The 23,322-nt window shown below is 38.2% G+C and overlaps 1 protein-coding gene across 1 annotated transcript; it reads right to left on the minus strand.

Moving 5' to 3' along the window:
* Window positions 1–344: 344 nt before the first annotated feature.
* LOC127119426 (uncharacterized) lies at window positions 345–6,173 on the minus strand. Its single transcript, XM_051049657.1, has 7 exons — window positions 5,617–6,173; window positions 4,157–4,297; window positions 3,683–4,048; window positions 3,201–3,443; window positions 2,618–2,710; window positions 1,167–1,367; window positions 345–1,074 (listed from the first exon to the last, which is right to left on the minus strand). Exons 1-7 carry the CDS (start codon window positions 5,920–5,922, stop codon window positions 862–864), a joined length of 1,563 nt encoding a protein of 520 aa, XP_050905614.1. The 5' UTR covers window positions 5,923–6,173; the 3' UTR covers window positions 345–861.
* Between the last annotated feature and the right edge of the window lie 17,149 nt (window positions 6,174–23,322).

Below are 23,322 nucleotides of genomic sequence, written 5' to 3' on the forward strand. Positions count from 1 at the left end.
ATTTTCATAAGATTTTATTTAAGTTTTATTTTATCTTTTACTTTCACTTTTATCGTATTATTTGAGTTTATAGGTGATACACTACAACTCTACATAGAACCAAATAAGATATGCAAATTTAGAAATATTAAACATCTTATAATAAATAATTTAATAATTTATATACATATTGTAAGAAAAACCTAAAACAGTTATATACAATTTAAGACTTCTGCAGTGCTGAGACTTTTTCTCCAGTTTTCAGGAGTTAAAATCCCTGCCTGCGGGGTCTTTAAATGGGGGAAGCCCCCATGAGAATCCCCACTTAAATATACAAATCGACATCCCTAGCTAGCTATAATGGATGATACAAGTTTATAATATCACACCATACCCACCAATATAAATTTTTACATACAATGTTCCATGTCAACTTAAAAAAGAAAAGGTGAAGAAGATTTTCATCGACAATTCCATAATAACAAACTTCTAGACATATAATAGGCATGTAGATAAAAAAACATAATGAGGAGTGCTAGCAACATATTTTCTAAAGAATGAAATTCTTCCCATAAAATTTTCATTAAATTTCTCTCTAGTTTTAATCCTCACCATTAAACTTCCCTATTCCCCTTTTTTTTATATTTCAAAGTATCTCTCTCCTCTTTATGGATGGTGGTGTGGATTTTACTGGATGGAAATATGACATGAGAGAATCCATTCCTCGGTCTCTGACACTCTTTTTGATACTCTTTATTATTATTTGAAATTCTTGCGTGACTCACTGAATTTCAGCCAACAATCAAGAGTGCCGCAAAGAGTGTCAGATAGAAAGTATGTTGCAAACACTTCTCATATAAGAATAATTTTGAAATGCTGAATCTAACATTGGGAAGGCCTATCATAAGTTGGAGGAAGGGAAGGACAATGCTCATTCATATTAGCATACGGATCCAAGGTGTTATAGCCCGGAAATTCCATCCTATATTCACCAAGAATCTGGCAGAATGGAAGCCTGTCATTCTCATTTTGGCACCATCTTGGTAAACGTGTCTGATTATCTTCAAAAATCCTAAGCATGTATGCATCACGAATCTGGGAATGACAACATGGTAATATACGATTAAGAAAAAGCAATTATATCACAAAGCTGGGATTAATTCAATCACTAAGGCAACATGACTTACTGTGAATTCAGTCACTTGAATAGAGCTAGAAATGGGACCGAAAATTCCAGCCTCTTTATACATTGAAAGAATAAATGCCACACATGTTGTTGACTTGCCATCACTATATTCCCAATCATCTTGTTCTGGAATGGCAAGCAATTCATCGAAAGTTATCCCACGCTTTTCAGTCTCGAGTAGAATGTCATGTAAATCTAAATCCTGAAAGCATAAACAAATGAGATCCCATTGACCGTAAAAATAATTCTTGGACAAAAAATAATATGCCACTGGAGTTTATGCAATCCTAATTAAAATTAAAGACATATTCAATAGAATTTGTGATGAAATATTCAAAAAATAGATGATAGTAAGGGTGTTACAAAAACATCAAACAGATTTATATAAGACTAGAATATGTTTTTGGTCCTTTATCTTTTACCCAATGTTCATTCCTCTAGTTATTTAACTTGCAAAAGATTTATTTTAATCATTTATGTTTTGTATGTTATATCATCTCCATTAAAAAAGTAATGTAAGAATCGAAGGCTGTGGCCTTCTCGAATGTAACTTGCCACTGTAAAATGGGGAAGAGAATGCAGTAATGAGCCTGCAATTTCATTTTATCTGAAATTCTATGTCTGAATCCCTGAACCTAGCTCTCAATTTGGAGTTAAAGGAAGAATACAATCTAAAAAAATTAAAGTTATAATGGTCATATTCATGCATCTACCAACTAGAAGTGAGTCTTTGCCAAATACAATGGCCATACCCACATCAGCATCTTTTACAGAGATGGTAAAAGACTAATATGTGCAACTGTTGGAGAATAAGGGGAAGCCATGACCTCGTGGATTTTATTTTATTCTATTCAGATCTTCCTTTCTAATTTAAACAGTTTTTGACTGCTGAATAAAATACAATAGCATTTTACCACTGCTTTTCTAAAATAACGTACAAAACATAAAGAACTAAATGAATCTTTTAAAACATAATGGACCATAATGAACAATGGATAAAAGATAAACTACCAAAAGCGTATTTTAGCCTTCTATAAAAACAAGAATATTTCAGATATAATCGAATATACAAGTAAAAAAGAACTAAGCCTAAAAAATTTGAAAAAATAGCACATTTACAAAACAACTACCATATCGTAACAAAGTCAAGGCATGAAGTCCCAAGAGAGCAATTTTTCATGCAATGTAAAAAGGAAATCCTGAAATAAAACTATAAGCCATGTAAATATCATGTTAAATCTTTTGTAATTTGTCTTGGCACCAACGTTACAAAGTATATAATAGCACCAGAAACACATCGAGACCATTGCTAACCTAAATCTCCAACTTAATGTAATCTCCACTTTGTTTTGGCCGAGGATTGGTCCAAATGAAGAAAAAAAAAATAATGAAGGGCAATATGTACATGTAATTGTAAATTTGAATATATGGTAAAACAGCATCGAGATATACCTCGGTCCCTAGTCGCTTATTCAGTGCTTCATTCCACATGTTTGCAGCATAAGCTGGCTGCATCCTTGTCCACATAGACATGACAGAAGTTACCTGCATATAACATGTAAATCTTTTTGTAAAAAAACATGTAAATAAAAAAGACTACTATTGCTCTCAAGGAATAACAGCTGATAACATTGATTTAGAAAATTTGCATTTGAGAGCCACAGGTAAGGAAGTGTGTAGATTAATTTCTTTTTCTTCAAACCCTAATATGTTCGGCATTGCAGAACTGTGGGGAAGAACATATAGACCTTTTTTCTTGTAAATTGTAATAGAAATCTTGACAATAATATGTTTTTTTAATGCCCTATTTACTAACTATTTCTTCTCAAGACTAACAACCAATCATGATTCAAATTGTTTCTAACAAATAGCAATAGGTTTTATCACTCATTCCCTTAGCAAGACAATACAGTGGTTTTCAGCTAAACATATATTCTATATAGAAACTCTGGTTCAATTGGATATTTGGGTTGCTCTCTTTTGTTGAGTACATATTTATGTTACTCTTTGCACAAATAAGGAAAAGATTAAATACCAAGTGAGCATCAAGAGGTGGAGGATAGTTGTCAGCTACTGTGTCAATCCAACTGAATATCATATTGTGATAACCATATGGCTTGCCAGACATGCTCCGCGCATACTCCCATGCTGCAGTGGAGTTGAATTTTGCACGCAACTCTGGATGCAGGGGAAGCAACGCTATTTGTGGGTTGGAATCATCTTTAAGAGCAGCCTCCCACCATTCATGCCATGGAATTACCACTATTATTTCTTCACCCTGCACAAAGACAGACCTTCAAGATGACATAATCCTGTATGGACTAATAGAGATCGGTCACTAGACTTACTACCCTCAGTGACTATGATTTGTGAATCAATCAATCAATTACAAAATTCAGAATTTACAAATGAAGATGTTGAGGTGGTGTTGCAACAAACATTTTTAGAAAACAAAATCCATAATGAAATTTATAAATTGTGTTGTATATTAGACCGTAAAATCTTCCACATTTATACCTTTTCATTCTCATGCCCAGATTCACCAACCCACAGATTTCCCATGTCGTCCTTCAAGCAAACTGCTGTATGACCAGCAAATGCACCAGTTACCCACTTTTCAAGTGTCTCAAAACCTCCCCACCTACCGCGGATTTTTGACACAGCCAAAAAATCTCCAGAATGAACATCTGCAGGATCAATAGTTGCACGCCAGGGCTGAATTCGTCTCTCAAATGTAGCTCCCATGTGCTTCTTTAGAAACTCCAAATTGGATTTCTGACCCCATGCAGTGTTAGAGAATAGAGGCAACACATCGACTAGAGAAAGCAGCGTACCGAGCATTCCTGCTGGCATTAGAAACACAGAAATTCCGTGCTGCTTTACCTGTACAAATTCAGTGAGAATTTTCTTTCTAAAATTAGAATCCACCCACAAAAAGATTCAAACACAAAAGAAAACTACACAAAAAGAAAACTACACAAAAGAAAATACATATTCCAACTCTGCAGGCTCTTCCCAAGAATCAAGCTTCAAGGTATGCTCTCGTGCAGAGAAGTAGTAGTCCCATGTAACCCTGTACGGAGTTGCGAAAACATACAGATCCATGCAGGTCCAGCTGTGTGCTTCCTCTGTCTGTAACAGACAAAAACTATACTTTTAGCAGAGCACAAAACAAAATTCACAATCCACATGCTTATATTTTTAATTAATCCATCCAACAACTGCATCTAATTCCAAGCAGTATCAAATATAATTTAAATGTATTAGCCCCCAAGGAACTATAAAGTGTTCCCCATAATTTTCAAATTGTTAAGTCTCACGTCGAACAATATATGGCATGAATATGTGCTTATAATCTTCACCCTACAAGCCAGTTTTGTAAGGTTGAGTTAAGCCCAACCACATTCCTTAACATGGTATCAAAGACAAGTTTTAAGATCTAGTGGGCCACATGCTATCAAGTTTCCGCTATCAGGCCACCCACCATTTATTTCCACGCTCCAGATGTTCAATCCTGAACGTGAGGGGGGTGTTAAAAGTCCCACATCGGACAATATATGGCTTGAAGTGTACTTTAAAGTGGGGGCAATCCTCACCCTACAAACTGATTTTGTAGGATTGAGTTTATAAGACAATTCTATAGATGATTATCATATTAGATTACTATTAGATGATTACCAGATCAGATTACTATTATTATAATAAAAAAAAATCAGCCATGATTATGATTAAACTTTGGCAATAGGTCAAAAACTTATTTTAATAACAAATCAGATGAAGGTAAAAGGGGATCAGATGCAGCTAAATCTCAATGAGGTCCACTTACACTCTATCAAGCAGAGAATTTATAGTTATACATAAGTGCAAGTGCAAGCAGTTCCACTATTCATTAAAAACACAGCAACTGTAGTTCAACTCATATATTCTCAACTACTATCCCATGTGGATCACACCATCAGTGAACCAATCATGAAATTAAAAGTGGTGAAACAACTGTTTTTCCATTTTCTTTAAGAGCAAAAGGGTAATCGATATAGAAACAAACACACACATAATTTATGTAAACATTTAGCTTGAAAGCATGACACCGACACAAGTATCTAAATTCAATCACTTTTATTTTCTAACTTCATATTATGTGTCAACCTCCCAGTGTATCAGTGTCACCGTCTGTCATGCTTGATAGTAATAACCATTAATGGTAAGTTTGAATGGGGAATTTTGAAGAGAATAACTATATTTTGGTATATATTCTGAAAAGAATTTTTTTTAAAGAAGACCGTGATCCTCAGTCATAATAAATCCATTTTCAGAAACATTTGATGGCATTCTTAATTTAGAAAAGGAAAATAATTTATCATATCGCTTCCCAAATCTTAGGTTAAAATATTTCCTAAAAAGTTGAGCAAAATTAAGACATGTGAAAACAATAAAAGAAAATGAAACGAAACCTTGAGATAGAGAATGGCGCCACCGAAGCCAGAACCATTTCTGTCACCATCAGTGAACTCAAGTTTGGCTTGATTATCAAAAAAGCAAGCACCTTTCCATTCAATAGAACCGTTATAAGGAGTCACCGATCCAACAAAAGAAGGAAGCAAATCAACGGCACTGTGGAGATTATTGAGCACAGGCCATGATATCCCAGGGGGGAGAACTGGTAACAAATCGTTGACTCTGAAAGGAACTTTAAGAGAATCACCGAAAGATGAAAATAGGGTTATGATTAAGAGCACGAGAAAAGGAAAAGGAGACATGGGATTGTTGAATTTGGGGTTCAGGGGGTTTGGTCCATTTGGGGATTAGGGATTTGAGGAGAGATGTGGATAATGGCGGTGGTGGTGGTGATGGTTAGGGAAATTAGCGTGGACGGTTGCGGGGTCGATGGAGACGGAGATATGAAACGTGGCGTGTAGGGAGGGGATGATGGGAAATTGAATACGGTATTTCACATCGAATACAACGTGTACTCCGTGTTAATTGAAAAGTCCAAGTGAAGTCACATTGTATAGATAGTTACCGTTTTCATTTCCTTCTTTATAGAAGTATTTTTTTTATTTTTGTAATTTTTAACATAAGATCATCTTTAGATATGTATCGCACTATCAAGTACTGTAGTATTTAGTAATGTTTTATTAAAGGGATAATATTTTAATTCCAATCACTAATCTGGTTGAATATATATGGAAATGGAAAGTTTGATTAGTTCATTATTATTAATGCGGTAAACTCTAGTAGGATTATTAGAATATTAAAATTATTATCCCTTTAATAAAACATTACCAAATATATATATGGAAATGGAAAGTTTGAGATAAGGTAATTAATACTTTCTAGCATTTAAAATAAAAGAATTATTTTTGAACGTTTTACTTATTTTGCTGTTTATTTTTTTACCATAATCTTGAACTTTGATTTTCTTTAAGGGTATTTGTTGATAGTGTGTGGTCCAGGTCGTAAGTCTGAGAAGTGAGATAGTAAAACCGTTGGTTTAGCACATTGTCGTTGTCATAAGGGGAGGAGATAGATAGAGGAAGTAAGAAAATTGAGAAATAACCGATTATATAGTAGAAAGTTGTTTAATAATTTATGTTTAGTAACTATATCTCAAATCATCAAGGCTTTGAGTGAGTTAGGATGCAGTTCACGTAGTAATATTAGTAGTCGAACCTTAGTTTCTAATACCTTAAACAATGGTAAATTTGAACTAGATCAAGATACTTTCTAAAATCAAGAATTAGAAACTCAAGAAATGGAAAATAGATTACTTGACTGGTATATGCCAAAAATTAAATTAAAAGAAATTTATAAAATGAGCATGTTTGATTTTTATAGTAAAATAATTATTCATACTACGGAATTTGCTACATCTATATGCAATAAACATGAAACCACTAATTTGTTAAATAGAAAATCATGTTAGAGAAGGATATCGTTATATCCGTCTAGGATTAATCCAAATAGCTATAAAGCCTTTACATAAATTAGGGAGGGTTAAACACCCTTATTCTGTTAGTCCTTCGTGATACTCGTATTAAAGATTTTTATAACTCAACTATTGATATAGTTTAATCTAACCTTAATGATGGTCCATATTACTTTAACTGCCATCGTAATTACTCTATGAGTTTAACCGATGAATTCACTAAAAACTCACTTGTCATATATGTTCAAGACCTAAGTGACACATTTAATCCAGGAGTTGCCAACATATACATTATTAATAGAATTACCTACAAAGTTTTCAATGTTAATTGAAATTTTAAATCTCTTAAAACTACTCCTAGAAATGAAACATGTATTGTTGAAGTCAATCTTAGCAGGTCTAATGTTATGACCCCAAAGATTCTTACTGCTTCTGATATTATTGACAAATTTCCTCGGAAATGGATTTTGCAAGATGTGGTTAAATCTGAAAAGGTTGAAGTTGTAACACCCTTCTAAAATACCCCAAATATTTAATTAAAATAACAATAACAAATATATATCAGAGTAATTATGCACCAAGGGTGTCACACAACACTTCACACATTTCACCATAAAATTCAGTCATGCTCATTATCCAATCAAAATAACATTTTTGCATAATTCGCAGCGGATAGAAATCAACCAACCATTCAAAACATATAACGTTTTACAGGTAAAAAGGTTCAACAACCCACAATAAAACAATTAAAACATCCCGTCCCGGTGTTACATCTATCAGAGCACGACCTGTAACACCCTTCTAAATACCCCAAATTATTATAATTAAAATAACAATGTATTCATCAGAGTAATTATGCCCCGAAGGGTGTCACACAATCATTTCGCAAAATCATTAAAATATTCTGTCATGCTCATTTATTTAATCAAAATAAGGTTCTTTGCATAATTCGCAACGGAATAAAATTCAACTCAATGTACAACATGTAACACAATACATGTAAATCATCAACAACCAATATCAAATCAATTAAGACATCCCCTCCCGATGTTACATCTATCAGAGCATGACCCATAAGAACTACTCTAGACTCCAAGCATTAGCTTCTACTCAACTCATTTCTCGTTACCTGAAAAATAGGTGTAAGGGTGAGTTCCTCAATCAATATAATAAGCATTATAGAACAACATGTAATGCTAAGTAATTAACACATTAATTCACCCTAACCAGACTACACACTCAGCAACGGCAGTATCCGTTCAAACATCATATTCAACAATAACATATAGCATATATATAATCTCAACCATACTCAACATCAACAACACAACACACAACACACATATAATACTGGAATACATCCATTCATATTATATGCCATACATTTATTATGCAATGAGACTCTATGCATGCGGTACCGACTATTTGTGAACATATAGTTCAACCTCACCGTCCAAATCCAGGCACGGCTACCAAGCTCACTAGTCCCACTCATTTGAGACATAGTGACTCACTCACTAATTCCTCACCATGGGAATTAGCTACCACCCCAAATGGGCCATGAAATGCACGCTAATCACCTAGCATGCAAACAATCAACAACAGTCCAATAACGACTAACTCACTAATTCCTCACCATGGGAATTAGCTACCACCCCAAATGGGCCACATTGTGCAAGCTAGACACCTAGCAAATGCAACATCAACAACAATTTAAGAATAGACACATGCTCACACTCTAAGCCACAAACCAGTCTATTCACAAATGCATACACAACTGATACAATCACAGCATCATGCATAGCATCACACATCATTAACACATTTTATCACAACGGCATATCATCATACATCATCAATACATGTATCAACACATCATCAACACATGTATGAAACACTTCCTCAACACATGTATGAAACACCTCAGCAACACATGTATAAACACTTCTTCTGCCTTGCTCGCTAGGCGAGGCAGTGGCGAAGCTCTGGTTCGCTAGGCGAGCTCAAGGCGAACAGCTCCAGGAAATTGGTAAATTAATTCGCTAGGCGAGCTCAAGGCGAAGGTAATAGCGAACTCATTCTGTTTTGGTGAAAAACACAGCTAGCACTCACTCGCTAGGCGAAACGCCAGCGAGTCCACAGCGAACATTACAGTAGCAAAACCTCTCAATCTCGCTGGGGCGAGTTTGAGGCGCGTTCCTTCGCTAGGCGAAGGTTATGTTCGCTAGGCGAACATGACAGTTCACCAGACGCGTTTTCTTTGGGCAGGGATCTCATGTGCCCATCCCAGACCCTTCCCACTCAAACTTACTCGTCACCATTCATCACCAATTTATCGGTTTGATTACACACACAATTATCAATTTGATTACGGTTTTCACTCAACCTATTCATCACAAATTTTCAGCATTCCAAATCCCAATTAGGGTCGATTCAACGGTTTCTCACTACCCATTACATATTATCCCAAAATACCCATCAATCGACGATAAACCCCCCTTACCTTAACAATCCGGCAGAATCTTTGGGCTTCAAGCTTTCGTTCTCCAACCTTTGCTCTTCAGCTCCTCTTCTCTGCCCTTTTTCCCTTTTCTCTCACGATGCTTCTCTGTTCTGTTTTCACGTGAAATGCTTTTCCAAATGAGAACTTTTCCTTATTCCAACACATATATATATTTTCCAAATAATAATAATTATTCCAAGATAATAATAATAAAATTTCTAATTATTCAATTAAATTAATAATTACATTATTAACTCAATTCAAATAATTATTTTATTATTATCGGGGTGTTACAACTCTCCCCCACTAAAAGAGTTTTCGTCCTCGAAAACATACCTCAAGCGAACAACTCTGGGTAAGATTCCTTCATCTTACTCTCCAGTTCCCAAGTCACGTTGCCACCTGCTGGTCCTCCCCAAGCTACCTTCACCAAGGCAATCTCTTTACCCCGCAACTGCTTCAACTCTCGATCCTCTATCTTCATAGGTGATGTTTCAACAGTCAGGTTATCTCTCACCTGTACATCATCTACTTGGACTATATGCGACGGATCATGAATGTACCTCCTCAACTGAGACACATGAAAAACCTCATGCAAATTCGCAAGCGACGGCGGTAAAGCGATACGATAGGCTACCTCTCCTATCCTCTCCAAAATCTGATAAGGACCAATGAATCGAGGTGTCAACTTCTTCGACTTCAAGGCTCGACCAACACCAGTTATCGGAGTAACACGAAGAAACACATGATCTCCCTCTTGGAACTCAAGTGACTTCCTCCTCTTATCATGATAACTCTTCTGACGACTCTGAGCAATCCTCATCTTATCCTGAATCATCTTAATCTTTTCCGTAGTTTGTTGAACAATCTCCGGTCCAACCACAGCACTCTCACCGGACTCATACCAACATAAAGGTGTCCGACATCTCCTACCATACAAAGCTTCAAACGGTGCCATACCAATGCTCGAATGAAAACTATTGTTGTAGGTAAACTCAATCAAAGGCAAATAACAATCCCAAGCACCTCCTTTTTCCAAAACGCAAGCTCTCAACAGATCCTCTAGTGACTGAATCGTCCTCTCAGTCTGACCATCAGTCTGCGGATGATATGCAGAACTCAATCTCAACTTAGTTCCTAAAGCCCTCTGCAAACCTTCCCAAAACTTCGATGTAAATCTAGGATCTCTGTCCGAAACAATACTCGACGGAATACCATGCAAGCTTACAATCTTCTCAATATACAACTCGGCTAATCTTTCTAACGGATAATCCATTCTGATCGGAATGAAATGAGCCGACTTCGTCAATCTATCCACAATCACCCAAATAGCCTCAAGATTCTTACTTGTCTTCGGCAAACCAGAAACAAAATCCATACTAATACTGTCCCACTTCCACTCTGGAATAGACAACGGTTGCATTAGCCCAGACGGCTTCTGATGCTCAATCTTCGACTTCTGACAAGTCAAACAGGAATACACAAAACTTGCAATTTCTCTCTTCATTCCCGGCCACCAAAATAATCTTTTCAAATCATGATACATCTTCGTAGCTCCAGGATGAATACTCAAACCACTACGATGTCCTTCTTCCAGAATACTCTTCTTAAGTTCTATAACATCCGGAATACACACTCGATTACCAAATCTCAAAACACCATTCTCGTCAACTCCGAATTCACCACCTTGACCTTGATTTACTAAAGTCAACTTATCAACCAAAAGCATATCAGATTTCTGACCCTCTCTGATCTCATCCAAAATACCGCTTGTTAACTTCAACATTCCCAATTTAACACTATTGTGAGTACTCTCACACACCAAACTCAAATCTCTAAACTGCTCAATTAAATCCAATTCCCTAACCATTAACATAGACATATGTAATGATTTCCGACTCAACGCATCAGCCACTACGTTTGCTTTACCCGGATGGTAATTCAAACCAAAGTCATAATCCTTCAGAAATTCTAACCATCTCCTTTGTCTCATATTCAGCTCTTTCTGATCAAACAAATACTTTAAACTCTTATGGTCACTGAAAACTTCAAATCTTGACCCATACAAGTAATGCCTCCATAACTTCAGAACAAATACCACAGCTGCCAACTCTAAATCATGCGTCGGATAGTTCCTTTCATGAACCCTCAACTGTCTCGAAGCATAAGCTATAACCTGCTTATTCTGCATCAACACACCACCTAAACCCAACAATGAAGCATCACAATAAACCTCAAATGGTTCCGACGAACTCGGTAATATCAGAATAGGAGCAGTAGTCAACCTTCTCTTTAACTCTTGGAAACCTTCTTCACATTTTGAATCCCAAACAAACGCTTGCCCCTTTCTAGTCAACATCGTCAATGGTAACGCCAACTTGGAAAATCCCTCAATAAACTTCCTATAGTAACCTGCCAGTCCAAGAAAACTTCTTATTTCAGAAACTGACTTCGGAGCTTCCCACTTAGATACCGCTTCTATCTTAGAAGGATCAACAGCCACACCACCTCTTGAAATCACATGACCAAGAAAACTTACCTCTTCTAACCAAAATTCACATTTAGAGAGTTTAGCAAATAACTTCTTTTCTCGGAGAACTTCTAAAACCACTCTCAAATGCTCAGCATGCTCTTCTTCAGATTTCGAGTACACCAAAATGTCATCAATAAATACCACAACAAACTGATCTAGATACGGATGGAAAATCCTATTCATATACTCCATAAATACTCCAGGTGCATTAGTCACACCGAAAGGCATTACAGAATACTCATAATGTCCATACCTCGTTCTGAAAGCAGTCTTCTGAATATCCTCAGTTTTCACACGTATCTGATGATACCCAGATCTCAAATCTATCTTGCTGAACACACTCGCACCAACCAACTGATCCATCAAATCATCAATCCTCGGCAAAGGATACCGATTCTTGATCGTCACTTTATTCAGTTGCCTGTAGTCCACACACAACCTCATAGTACCTTCTTTCTTCTTAACCAACAACACTGGTGCACCCCACGGTGACACACTCGGACGAATAAATTTCTTATCCAACAGATCTTCCAACTGACTCTTCAATTCAGCTAACTCAACAGCAGACATACGATAAGGAGCCATCGATATCGGTCTAGTACCAGGTACCAAATCAATCGAGAACTCAACTTCACGCTCTGGCGGCAATTCATTCACTTCTTCCGGAAACACATCAGGAAAATCACACACCACAGCTAGATCGCCAATCACCAGTTTATCTTTAGCCTCCAAAGTCGCTAACAGCATAAACAACTCTGCCCCATCTGCTACTTCCTCCTTCACTTGCCTTGCTGATAGAAACAAACTCTTTCCTTCCTCAATCTCAGGAAATATCACAGTCTTCTCAAAACAGTTGATAGAAACTCGGTTAAACACCAACCAGTTCATACCCAAGATAACATCAATCTGCACTAATGGAAGACACACAAGGTCTATCCCAAAGTCTCTACCAAAAATACTCAATGGGCAACTTAAACAAACTGAAGTAGTAGTCACTGAACCCTTCGCAGGAGTATCAATCACCATACTTCCCAGCATCTCAGATATCTCTAACTTAAGTTTCACAGCACAATCCAAAGATATAAAAGAATGAGTAGCACCGGTGTCAATAATAGCTACAAGAGGAAAGCCATTAATATAACACGTACCTCGGATCAAACGATCATCTGCAGAAGTCTCAGAACCTGATAAAGCAAAGACCTTGCCTCCTGACTGATTCTCTTTCTTCGGCTTAGGACATTGTGGACTGATATGACCCAACTCTCCACAGTTGAAACAAGTCACAGTCTTCAACCGGCAATCTGCAGCCAAATGACCACCTTTTCCACATTTGAAACACTTCTTCTCGTTACTGGTACACTCATGGATACGATGTCCAGCCTGACCACATCTGTAACACTTAGCAGGAGCACTAGAGTCTCCCCCACTAGGCCTCCTCATCCCACTCTGCTTCTGAAAACCTTTGCCAACTGCATACGGTTTTCCACGATCCATCTGATTCTTACCCTTCCTATCAACCCTCTGCTGATAGCTCTCTGCTCTAGCCTTGGAATCCTGTTCAAAAATTCTGCAACAGTCAACCAAGTCAGAAAACACCCTGATCCTCTGATATCCAATAGCTTGTTTGATCTCGGGACGCAACCCGTTCTCAAACTTCACACATTTCGAAAACTCTCCAGCAGCCTCATTATAGGGAGTATAATACTTTGACAGCTCGGTGAACTTCGCAGCATACTCAGTAACCGACCTGTTACCCTGCTTCAATTCCAAAAACTCTATCTCTTTCTTTCCTCTGACATCTTCTGGAAAATACTTTCTCAGGAACCTTTCCCTGAACACAGCCCAAGAAATCTCAGCATTCCCAGCAGTTTCTAACTCAGTGCGGGTAGCAACCCACCAATCATCAGCTTCTTCTGACAGCATATGTGTACCGAACCTGACCTTCTGGTTATCGGCACACTCCGTCACTCGGAAGATTCTCTCTATCTCCTTCAACCACTTCTGAGCACCATCTGGGTCGTATGCTCCCTTGAACATTGGAGGATTGTTCTTCTGGAACTCACTCAGTTGACGAGCAGCTCCCATTCCCCCAACATTCGGATTTCCTCCAAGTACTCCAGCTAGCATACCCAGAGCCTCAGCAATCGCAGCATCATCTCTACCTCTTCCAGCCATCTCTTTTCTGAAAACCCAACAAACTAAAACAATAAGTACTGATAGGGTTACACAACACCTATCCCGTACAGGGAAACAGAATAATTACGATTCGACACGACCGACTATGCTCTGATACCACTAATGTAACACCCTTCTAAATACCCCAAATTATTATAATTAAAATAACAATGTATTCATCAGAGTAATTATGCCCCGAAGGGTGTCACACAATCATTTCGCAAAATCATTAAAATATTCTGTCATGCTCATTTATTTAATCAAAATAAGGTTCTTTGCATAATTCGCAACGGAATAAAATTCAACTCAATGTACAACATGTAACACAATACATGTAAATCATCAACAACCAATATCAAATCAATTAAGACATCCCCTCCCGATGTTACATCTATCAGAGCATGACCCATAAGAACTACTCTAGACTCCAAGCATTAGCTTCTACTCAACTCATTTCTCGTTACCTGAAAAATAGGTGTAAGGGTGAGTTCCTCAATCAATATAATAAGCATTATAGAACAACATGTAATGCTAAGTAATTAACACATTAATTCACCCTAACCAGACTACACACTCAGCAACGGCAGTATCCGTTCAAACATCATATTCAACAATAACATATAGCATATATATAATCTCAACCATACTCAACATCAACAACACAACACACAACACACATATAATACTGGAATACATCCATTCATATTATATGCCATACATTTATTATGCAATGAGACTCTATGCATGCGGTACCGACTATTTGTGAACATATAGTTCAACCTCACCGTCCAAATCCAGGCACGGCTACCAAGCTCACTAGTCCCACTCATTTGAGACATAGTGACTCACTCACTAATTCCTCACCATGGGAATTAGCTACCACCCCAAATGGGCCATGAAATGCACGCTAATCACCTAGCATGCAAACAATCAACAACAGTCCAATAACGACTAACTCGCTAATTCCTCACCATGGGAATTAGCTACCACCCCAAATGGGCCACATTGTGCAAGCTAGACACCTAGCAAATGCAACATCAACAACAATTTAAGAATAGACACATGCTCACACTCTAAGCCACAAACCAGTCTATTCACAAATGCATACACAACTGATACAATCACAGCATCATGCATAGCATCACACATCATTAACACATTTTATCACAACGGCATATCATCATACATCATCAATACATGTATCAACACATCATCAACACATGTATGAAACACTTCCTCAACACATGTATGAAACACCTCAGCAACACATGTATAAACACTTCTTCTGCCTTGCTCGCTAGGCGAGGCAGTGGCGAAGCTCTGGTTCGCTAGGCGAGCTCAAGGCGAACAGCTCCAGGAAATTGGTAAATTAATTCGCTAGGCGAGCTCAAGGCGAAGGTAATAGCGAACTCATTCTGTTTGGTGAAAAACACAGCTAGCACTCACTCGCTAGGCGAAACGCCAGCGAGTCCACAGCGAACATTACAGTAGCAAAACCTCTCAATCTCGCTGGGGCGAGTTTGAGGCGCGTTCCTTCGCTAGGCGAAGGTTATGTTCGCTAGGCGAACATGACAGTTCACCAGACGCGTTTTCTTTGGGCAGGGATCTCATGTGCCCATCCCAGACCCTTCCCACTCAAACTTACTCGTCACCATTCATCACCAATTTATCGGTTTGATTACACACACAATTATCAATTTGATTACGATTTTCACTCAACCTATTCATCACAAATTTTCAGCATTCCAAATCCCAATTAGGGTCGATTCAACGGTTTCTCACTACCCATTACATATTATCCCAAAATACCCATCAATCGACGATAAACCCCCCTTACCTTAACAATCCGGCAGAATCTTTGAGCTTCAAGCTTTCGTTCTCCAACCTTTGCTCTTCAGCTCCTCTTCTCTGCCCTTTTTCCCTTTTCTCTCACGATGCTTCTCTGTTCTGTTTTCACGTGAAATGCTTTTCCAAATGAGAACTTTTCCTTATTCCAACACATATATATATTTTCCAAATAATAATAATTATTCCAAGATAATAATAATAAAATTTCTAATTATTCAATTAAATTAATAATTACATTATTAACTCAATTCAAATAATTATTTTATTATTATCGGGGTGTTACACGACCCACTAAGTAGACTACACTAGTCTCCAAGCACTAGCTTCTACTCAATCACTGCTCGTTACCTGAAAAATAGTTGTAAGGGTGAGTTCCTCAATCGATATAATAAGCATTATAAATCATCACATAATGTTAAGTAAATTCACACGTTAATCACCCAAATCATATCATGCATTCAGTAACGGCACATCAACTCCAATATCATACTCAATTCCAACACAAACATCACTTTTCAACTAAATTAAACACCCATACAACAAACCAACAAAATGCGACTCTAATGAGACTCGACTCGTCATGCATGTGGTACCATTCGGAGTAAAACTCCCAACTTAAATCATTGCCATTTTATTGGGCATCAAGGCATAAGCCTTCAACTTTCAACTTAAAATTTGCCAATCCAGGCCAACGTGGTGTGAGCAAAGCTCCGACTTAATGCATATGAAATGTACATGGCATACACGACTTTACAATTCCGACAACATAATAATAACAGCAACACAACAAGGTTTTCAACATAATCAACTTATAATCAACTTTGGCTCATCAAGCCTACAACTCAGTATTTTCAACAACTTTCCGTACACGGAACAACTCAGCAACATACTTGTATCAACACTTCATAACATAAATCCAACAAAATTACTCATCACAATTAACGATAATAGACAAATCACCAATTATGTTCACAACATTAAAATATCAATTTTTTCCAATTTCCAACAGTGTTAACCGGTTAACGCCCTGGGTTAACCGGTTAACGCAGGACAAAACACACTTTCTGGCAAAACGCAACAGTGTTAACCGGTTAACGCCCTGGGTTAACCGGTTAACGCAGGCAAAACAGCACATTTTCACAAAATATAACAGTGTTAACCGGTTAACGCCCTGGGTTAACCGGTTAACGCAGGCAAAACAGCAGTTCCTGCGCTAACACAAGGCAGAATGCAGAGTTCTCCGCATTTTCCGCCGTTGGAGGACTTTCGGACCTCCGATTCAACTTCCGTAAAAAGCTACATTATCGGAAAATCACGACACATACAATTATCGACTCAATTTCAGTTTTCATACAACCTATTCATCACAATTTTCTCAGCATTCTAAATCCCAATTAGGGTCAATCCAACGGTTTATCACTACCCATTACATGCTATCCCATAATACCCATTAAACGACGATAAACCCCCCTTACCTGAGATAATCCGGCAATCTCTAAGCTTCGAGCTTTTCCGTTCTTCGACCTTTGCTCTTTCTCCACTTTTCACCTTTCAGTCGCTTCTCTGTTTCACGTGAAAACTCTTTACCAACAATTGGAAACCCTTTTTTCTTATTCCAACTTATATATTTTCCACTAATTATTATTCCAAATAATAATAATAATAATAATCCAATAATTCAATTTATTTAATTAAATTAATAAATATATTATTAACTTAATTTAAATAATTCTCTTATTTTATTCGGGGTGTTACAACTCTCCCCCACTAAAAGAGTTTTCGTCCTCGAAAACATACCTCAAGCAAATAACTCTGGATAAGACCCTTTCATCTAACTCTCCAGTTCCCAAGTCACATTGCCACCTGCTGGTCCTCCCCAAGCTACCTTCACTAAGGCAATCTCTTTACCCCACAATTGCTTCAACTCTCGATCCTCAATCCTCATAGGCGATATTTCAACAGTCAGGTTATCTCTCACCTGTACATCATCTACTTGGATCACATGCGACGGATCATGAATGTACCTCCTCAACTGAGACACATGAAAAACTTCATGCAAATTCGCAAGTGACAGCGGTAAAGCGATACGATAGGCTACCTCTCCTATCCTCTCCAAAATCTGATAAGGACCAATAAATCGAGGTGTCAACTTCTTCGACTTCAAAGCTCAACCAACCCCAGTTATCGGAGTAACACGAAGAAACACATGATCTCCCTCTTGGAATTCAAGTGACTTCCTCCTCTTATCATGATAACTCTTCTGACGACTCTGAGCAATTCTCATCTTCTCCTGAATCATCTTAATCTTTTCTGTAGTCTGTTGAACAATCTCCGGTCCAACCACAACACTCTCACCGGACTCATACCAACATAACGGTGTCCGACATCTCCTACCATACAAAGCTTCAAACGGCGCCATACCAATGCTCGAATGAAAACTATTGTTGTAGGTAAACTCAATCAAAGGTAAATAACAATCCCAAGCACCTCCCTTTTCCAAAACACAAGCTCTCAAAAGATCCTCTAATGACTGAATCGTCCTCTCAGTCTGACCATCAGTCTGCGGATGATATGCAGAACTCAATCTCAGTTTAGTTCCCAAAGCCTTCTGCAAACCTTCCCAGAATTTCGATGTAAATCTAGGATCTCTGTCCGAAAAAATACTCGACGGAATACCATGCAAACTTACAATTTTCTCAATATACAACTCGGCTAATCTCTCTAACGGATAATCCATTCTGATCGGAATGAAATGAGCCGACTTTGTCAATCTGTCAACAATCACCCAAATAGCTTCAAAATTCTTAATTGTCCTCGGTAAACCAGAAACAAAATCCATACTGATACTATCCCACTTCCACTCTGGAATAGCCAACGGTTGCATTAGCCCAGACGGCTTCTGATGCTCAACCTTTGACTTCTGACAAGTCAAACAAGAATAAACAAAACTCGCAATTTCTCTTTTCATTCCCGGCCACCAAAATAACTTTTTCAAATCATGATACATCTTCGTAGCTCCAGGATGAATACTCAACCCACTACGATGTCCTTCTTCAAGAATACTCTTCTTAAGTTCGGTAACATTCGGAATGCACACCCGATTACCAAATTTCAAAACACCATTCTCATCAACTCTGAATTCCCCACCTTGACCTTGATTCACTAAAGTCAACTTATCAACCAAAAGCACATCGGATTTCTGACCCTCTCTGATCTCATCCAAAATACCACTTGTTAACTTCAACATTCCCAATTTAACACTATTGTGAGTACTCTCACACACCAAACTCAAGTCTCTAAACTGCTCAATTAAATCCAATTCCTTAACCATTAGCATAGACATATGTAATGATTTCCGACTCAATGCATCAGCCACTACGTTTGCTTTACCCGGATGGTAATTCAAACCAAAGTCATAATCCTTCAGAAACTCTAACCACCTTCTCTGTCTCATATTCAGCTCTTTCTGATCAAACAAATACTTTAAACTTTTATGGTCACTGAAAACCTCAAATCTTGACCCGTACAAGTAATGCCTCCATAACTTCAGAACAAACACCACAGCCGCCAACTCTAAATCGTGCGTCGGATAGTTCCTCTCATGAACCCTCAGCTGTCTTGAGGCATAAGCTATAACCTGCTTATTCTGCATCAACACGCCACCCAAACCCAACAATGAAGCATCACAGTAAACTTCAAATGATTCCGACGAACTCGGTAATATCAGAATAGGAGCAGTAGTTAACCTTCTTTTTAACTCTTGGAAGCCCTCTTCACATTTTGAGTCCCAAACGAACGCTTGCCCTTTTCTAGTCAACATCGTCAACGGTAACGCCAACTTAGAAAATCCCTCAATGAACTTCCTATAATAACCAGCCAAACCAAGGAAACTTCGAATCTCAGCAACAGACTTCGGAGCTTCCCACTTAGATACCGCTTCTATCTTAGAAGGATCAACAGCAACACCACCTCTTGAAATCACATGACCAAGAAAACTCACTTCTTCTAACCAAAATTCACACTTGGATAGTTTAGCAAATAACTTCTTTTCTCGTAGAACTCCCAAAACCACTCTCAAATGTTCAGCATGCTCTTCTTCAGATTTCGAATACACCAAAATATCATCAATAAACACCACAGCAAACTTGTCTAGGTACGGATGGAAAATCCTATTCATATACTCCATAAATATTCCAGGCGCATTAGTCACACCAAAAGGCATTACAGAATACTCATAATGTCCATACCTTGTTCTGAAAGCAGTCTTCTGAATATCCTCAGTTTTCACACGTATCTGATGATACCCAGATCTCAAATCTATTTTGCTGAACACACTTGCACCAACCAACTGATCCATCAAATCATCAATCCTCGGCAAAGGATACCGATTCTTGATCGTCACTTTATTCAGTTGCCTGTAGTCCACACACAACCTCATAGTACCTTCTTTCTTCTTAACCAATAGCACTGGTGCACCCACGGTGACACACTCGGACGAATAAATTTATTATCCAACAGATCTTCCAACTGACTCTTCAATTCAGTTAACTCAACAGCAGACATACGGTACGGAGTCATCGATATCGGCCTAGTACCAGGTACCAAATCAATCGAGAACTCCACTTCGCGCTCTGGCGGTAATTCATTCACTTCTTCCGGAAACACATCAGGAAAATCACACACCACGGCTAGATCGCCAATCACCAGTTTATCTTTAGCCTCCAAAGTCGCTAACAGCATAAACAACTCTGCCCCATCAGCTACTGCCTCATTCACTTGTCTTGCTGATAGAAACAAACTCTTTCCTTCCTCAATCTCAGGAAAGACCACAGTCTTATCAAAACAATTGATAGAAACTCGGTTAAACACCAACCAGTTCATACCCAGAATAATATCAATCTGCACAAGTGGAAGACACACTAGGTCCATCCCAAAGTCTCTACCAAAAATACTCAAAGGACAATTTAAACAAACCGAAGTAGTAGTCACTGAACCCTTCGCAGGAGTATCAATTACCATACTACCAAACATCTCAGATATCTCTAACTTAAGTTTCACAGCACAATCCAAAGATATAAAGGAATGAGTCGCACCTGTGTCAATAATAGCTACAAGAGGAAAGCCATTAATATAACACGTACCTCGGATAAGTCTGTCCTTACTGGAGGTTTGAGTTCCGGTCAATGCGAACACCTTCCCAGTCTGAGATTTCTTTGGCTTCTGACACTGACTTCCAATATGCCCTTCTTCGCCACAATTAAAACAAATCATTTCCTTGTGCTTGCAATCAGCTATTGCATGACCAGTCTTACCACAGCGAAAACACCTCTTTACTTCAGCAGTGCATACATTACTCTTATGACCAGCCTGACCACATTTGAAGCAAACTATACCAGCAGGAGCACCTCCCCCACTAGCTCTCTGAGCCGGAGCAGCTCTTTGCTTCCCTTTTCCAGCTGGAGCATCATACGGCTTTCCACGGTTTTGATGTTGCTTGCCTCTGCGGTCACTGACAATCTTGTAATGAGCATTATTGTCTTCTTCAAATATCCTGCAGCTATCAACCAATTCAGTAAAAATGCGTATCTTCTGATACCCAACAGCCTTCTTAATTTCAGAGCGCAGTCCATTTTCAAACTTGATGCACTTTGAAAATTCAGCACCAGCACCAGTGTAATGAGGATAAAATTTGGACAGCTCCACAAATTTCGCAGCATAATCAGTGACAGACATGTTTCCTTGCTTCAGCTCAAGGAACTCAATTTCCTTCTTACCACGGACATCTTCCGGATAATACTTTCTCATGAATTCCCTATGGAATACATCCCAAGTAATGACTTCACCTGCCACGGTCAACCTCTCGTGAGTCTCTAGCCACCAGTCATCAGCTTCGACTGCTAGCATGTGAGTACCATACCGAACCTTCTGAGCTGGAGTGCAATCCATAACACGGAAGATTCTCTCAATTTCTTTCAACCATCCCAAGGCTGCATCTGGATCATGCTTCCCTTTAAACACCGGCGGATTCTCTCTCTGAAAAGTCGCCAAGCTACGTGATCCAGCATCTCCACCAGCATTTGGCAAGTTCTGCACAGCTTGTGCCATCGCTTGCATTGCGGCAGCCATTGCAGCATCATTCCTTCCAGCCATTTCAACTTATCAATACAACACAACTTAAAGTTAGATTGGTAACAATACACAATTGTTAGACAGTAACGACACGACAACTGGCCGGACAGACCGACCTGCTCTGATACCACTAATGTAACACCCTTCTAAAATACCCCAAATATTTAATTAAAATAACAATAACAAATATATATCAGAGTAATTATGCACCAAGGGTGTCACACAACACTTCACACATTTCACCATAAAATTCAGTCATGCTCATTATCCAATCAAAATAACATTTTTGCATAATTCGCAGCGGATAGAAATCAACCAACCATTCAAAACATATAACGTTTTACAGGTAAAAAGGTTCAACAACCCACAATAAAACAATTAAAACATCCCGTCCCGGTGTTACATCTATCAGAGCACGACCCACTAAGTAGACTACACTAGTCTCCAAGCACTAGCTTCTACTCAATCACTGCTCGTTACCTGAAAAATAGTTGTAAGGGTGAGTTCCTCAATCGATATAATAAGCATTATAAATCATCACATAATGTTAAGTAAATTCACACGTTAATCACCCAAATCATATCATGCATTCAGTAACGGCACATCAACTCCAATATCATACTCAATTCCAACACAAACATCACTTTTCAACTAAATTAAACACCCATACAACAAACCAACAAAATGCGACTCTAATGAGACTCGACTCGTCATGCATGTGGTACCATTCGGAGTAAAACTCCCAACTTAAATCATTGCCATTTTATTGGGCATCAAGGCATAAGCCTTCAACTTTCAACTTAAAATTTGCCAATCCAGGCCAACGTGGTGTGAGCAAAGCTCCGACTTAATGCATATGAAATGTACATGGCATACACGACTTTACAATTCCGACAACATAATAATAACAGCAACACAACAAGGTTTTCAACATAATCAACTTATAATCAACTTTGGCTCATCAAGCCTACAACTCAGTATTTTCAACAACTTTCCGTACACGGAACAACTCAGCAACATACTTGTATCAACACTTCATAACA

Source organism: Lathyrus oleraceus, chromosome 2 (genome assembly GCF_024323335.1).
Source record: "Lathyrus oleraceus cultivar Zhongwan6 chromosome 2, CAAS_Psat_ZW6_1.0, whole genome shotgun sequence".
Taxonomy (NCBI): Eukaryota; Viridiplantae; Streptophyta; class Magnoliopsida; order Fabales; family Fabaceae; genus Lathyrus; species Lathyrus oleraceus.

Coding starts and splice junctions, on each gene's coding strand:
- LOC127119426 (XM_051049657.1), bottom strand. CDS start 5,922: ATGTCTCCTTTTCCTTTTCTCGTGCTCTTAATCATAACCCTATTTTCA. Junction 4,298..5,616: donor GCGCCATTCTCTATCTCAAG/GTTTCGTTTCAT, acceptor TGTCTGTTACAG/ACAGAGGAAGCACACAGCTG. Junction 2,711..3,200: donor CACCTCTTGATGCTCACTTG/GTATTTAATCTT, acceptor TGTTATATGCAG/GTAACTTCTGTCATGTCTAT.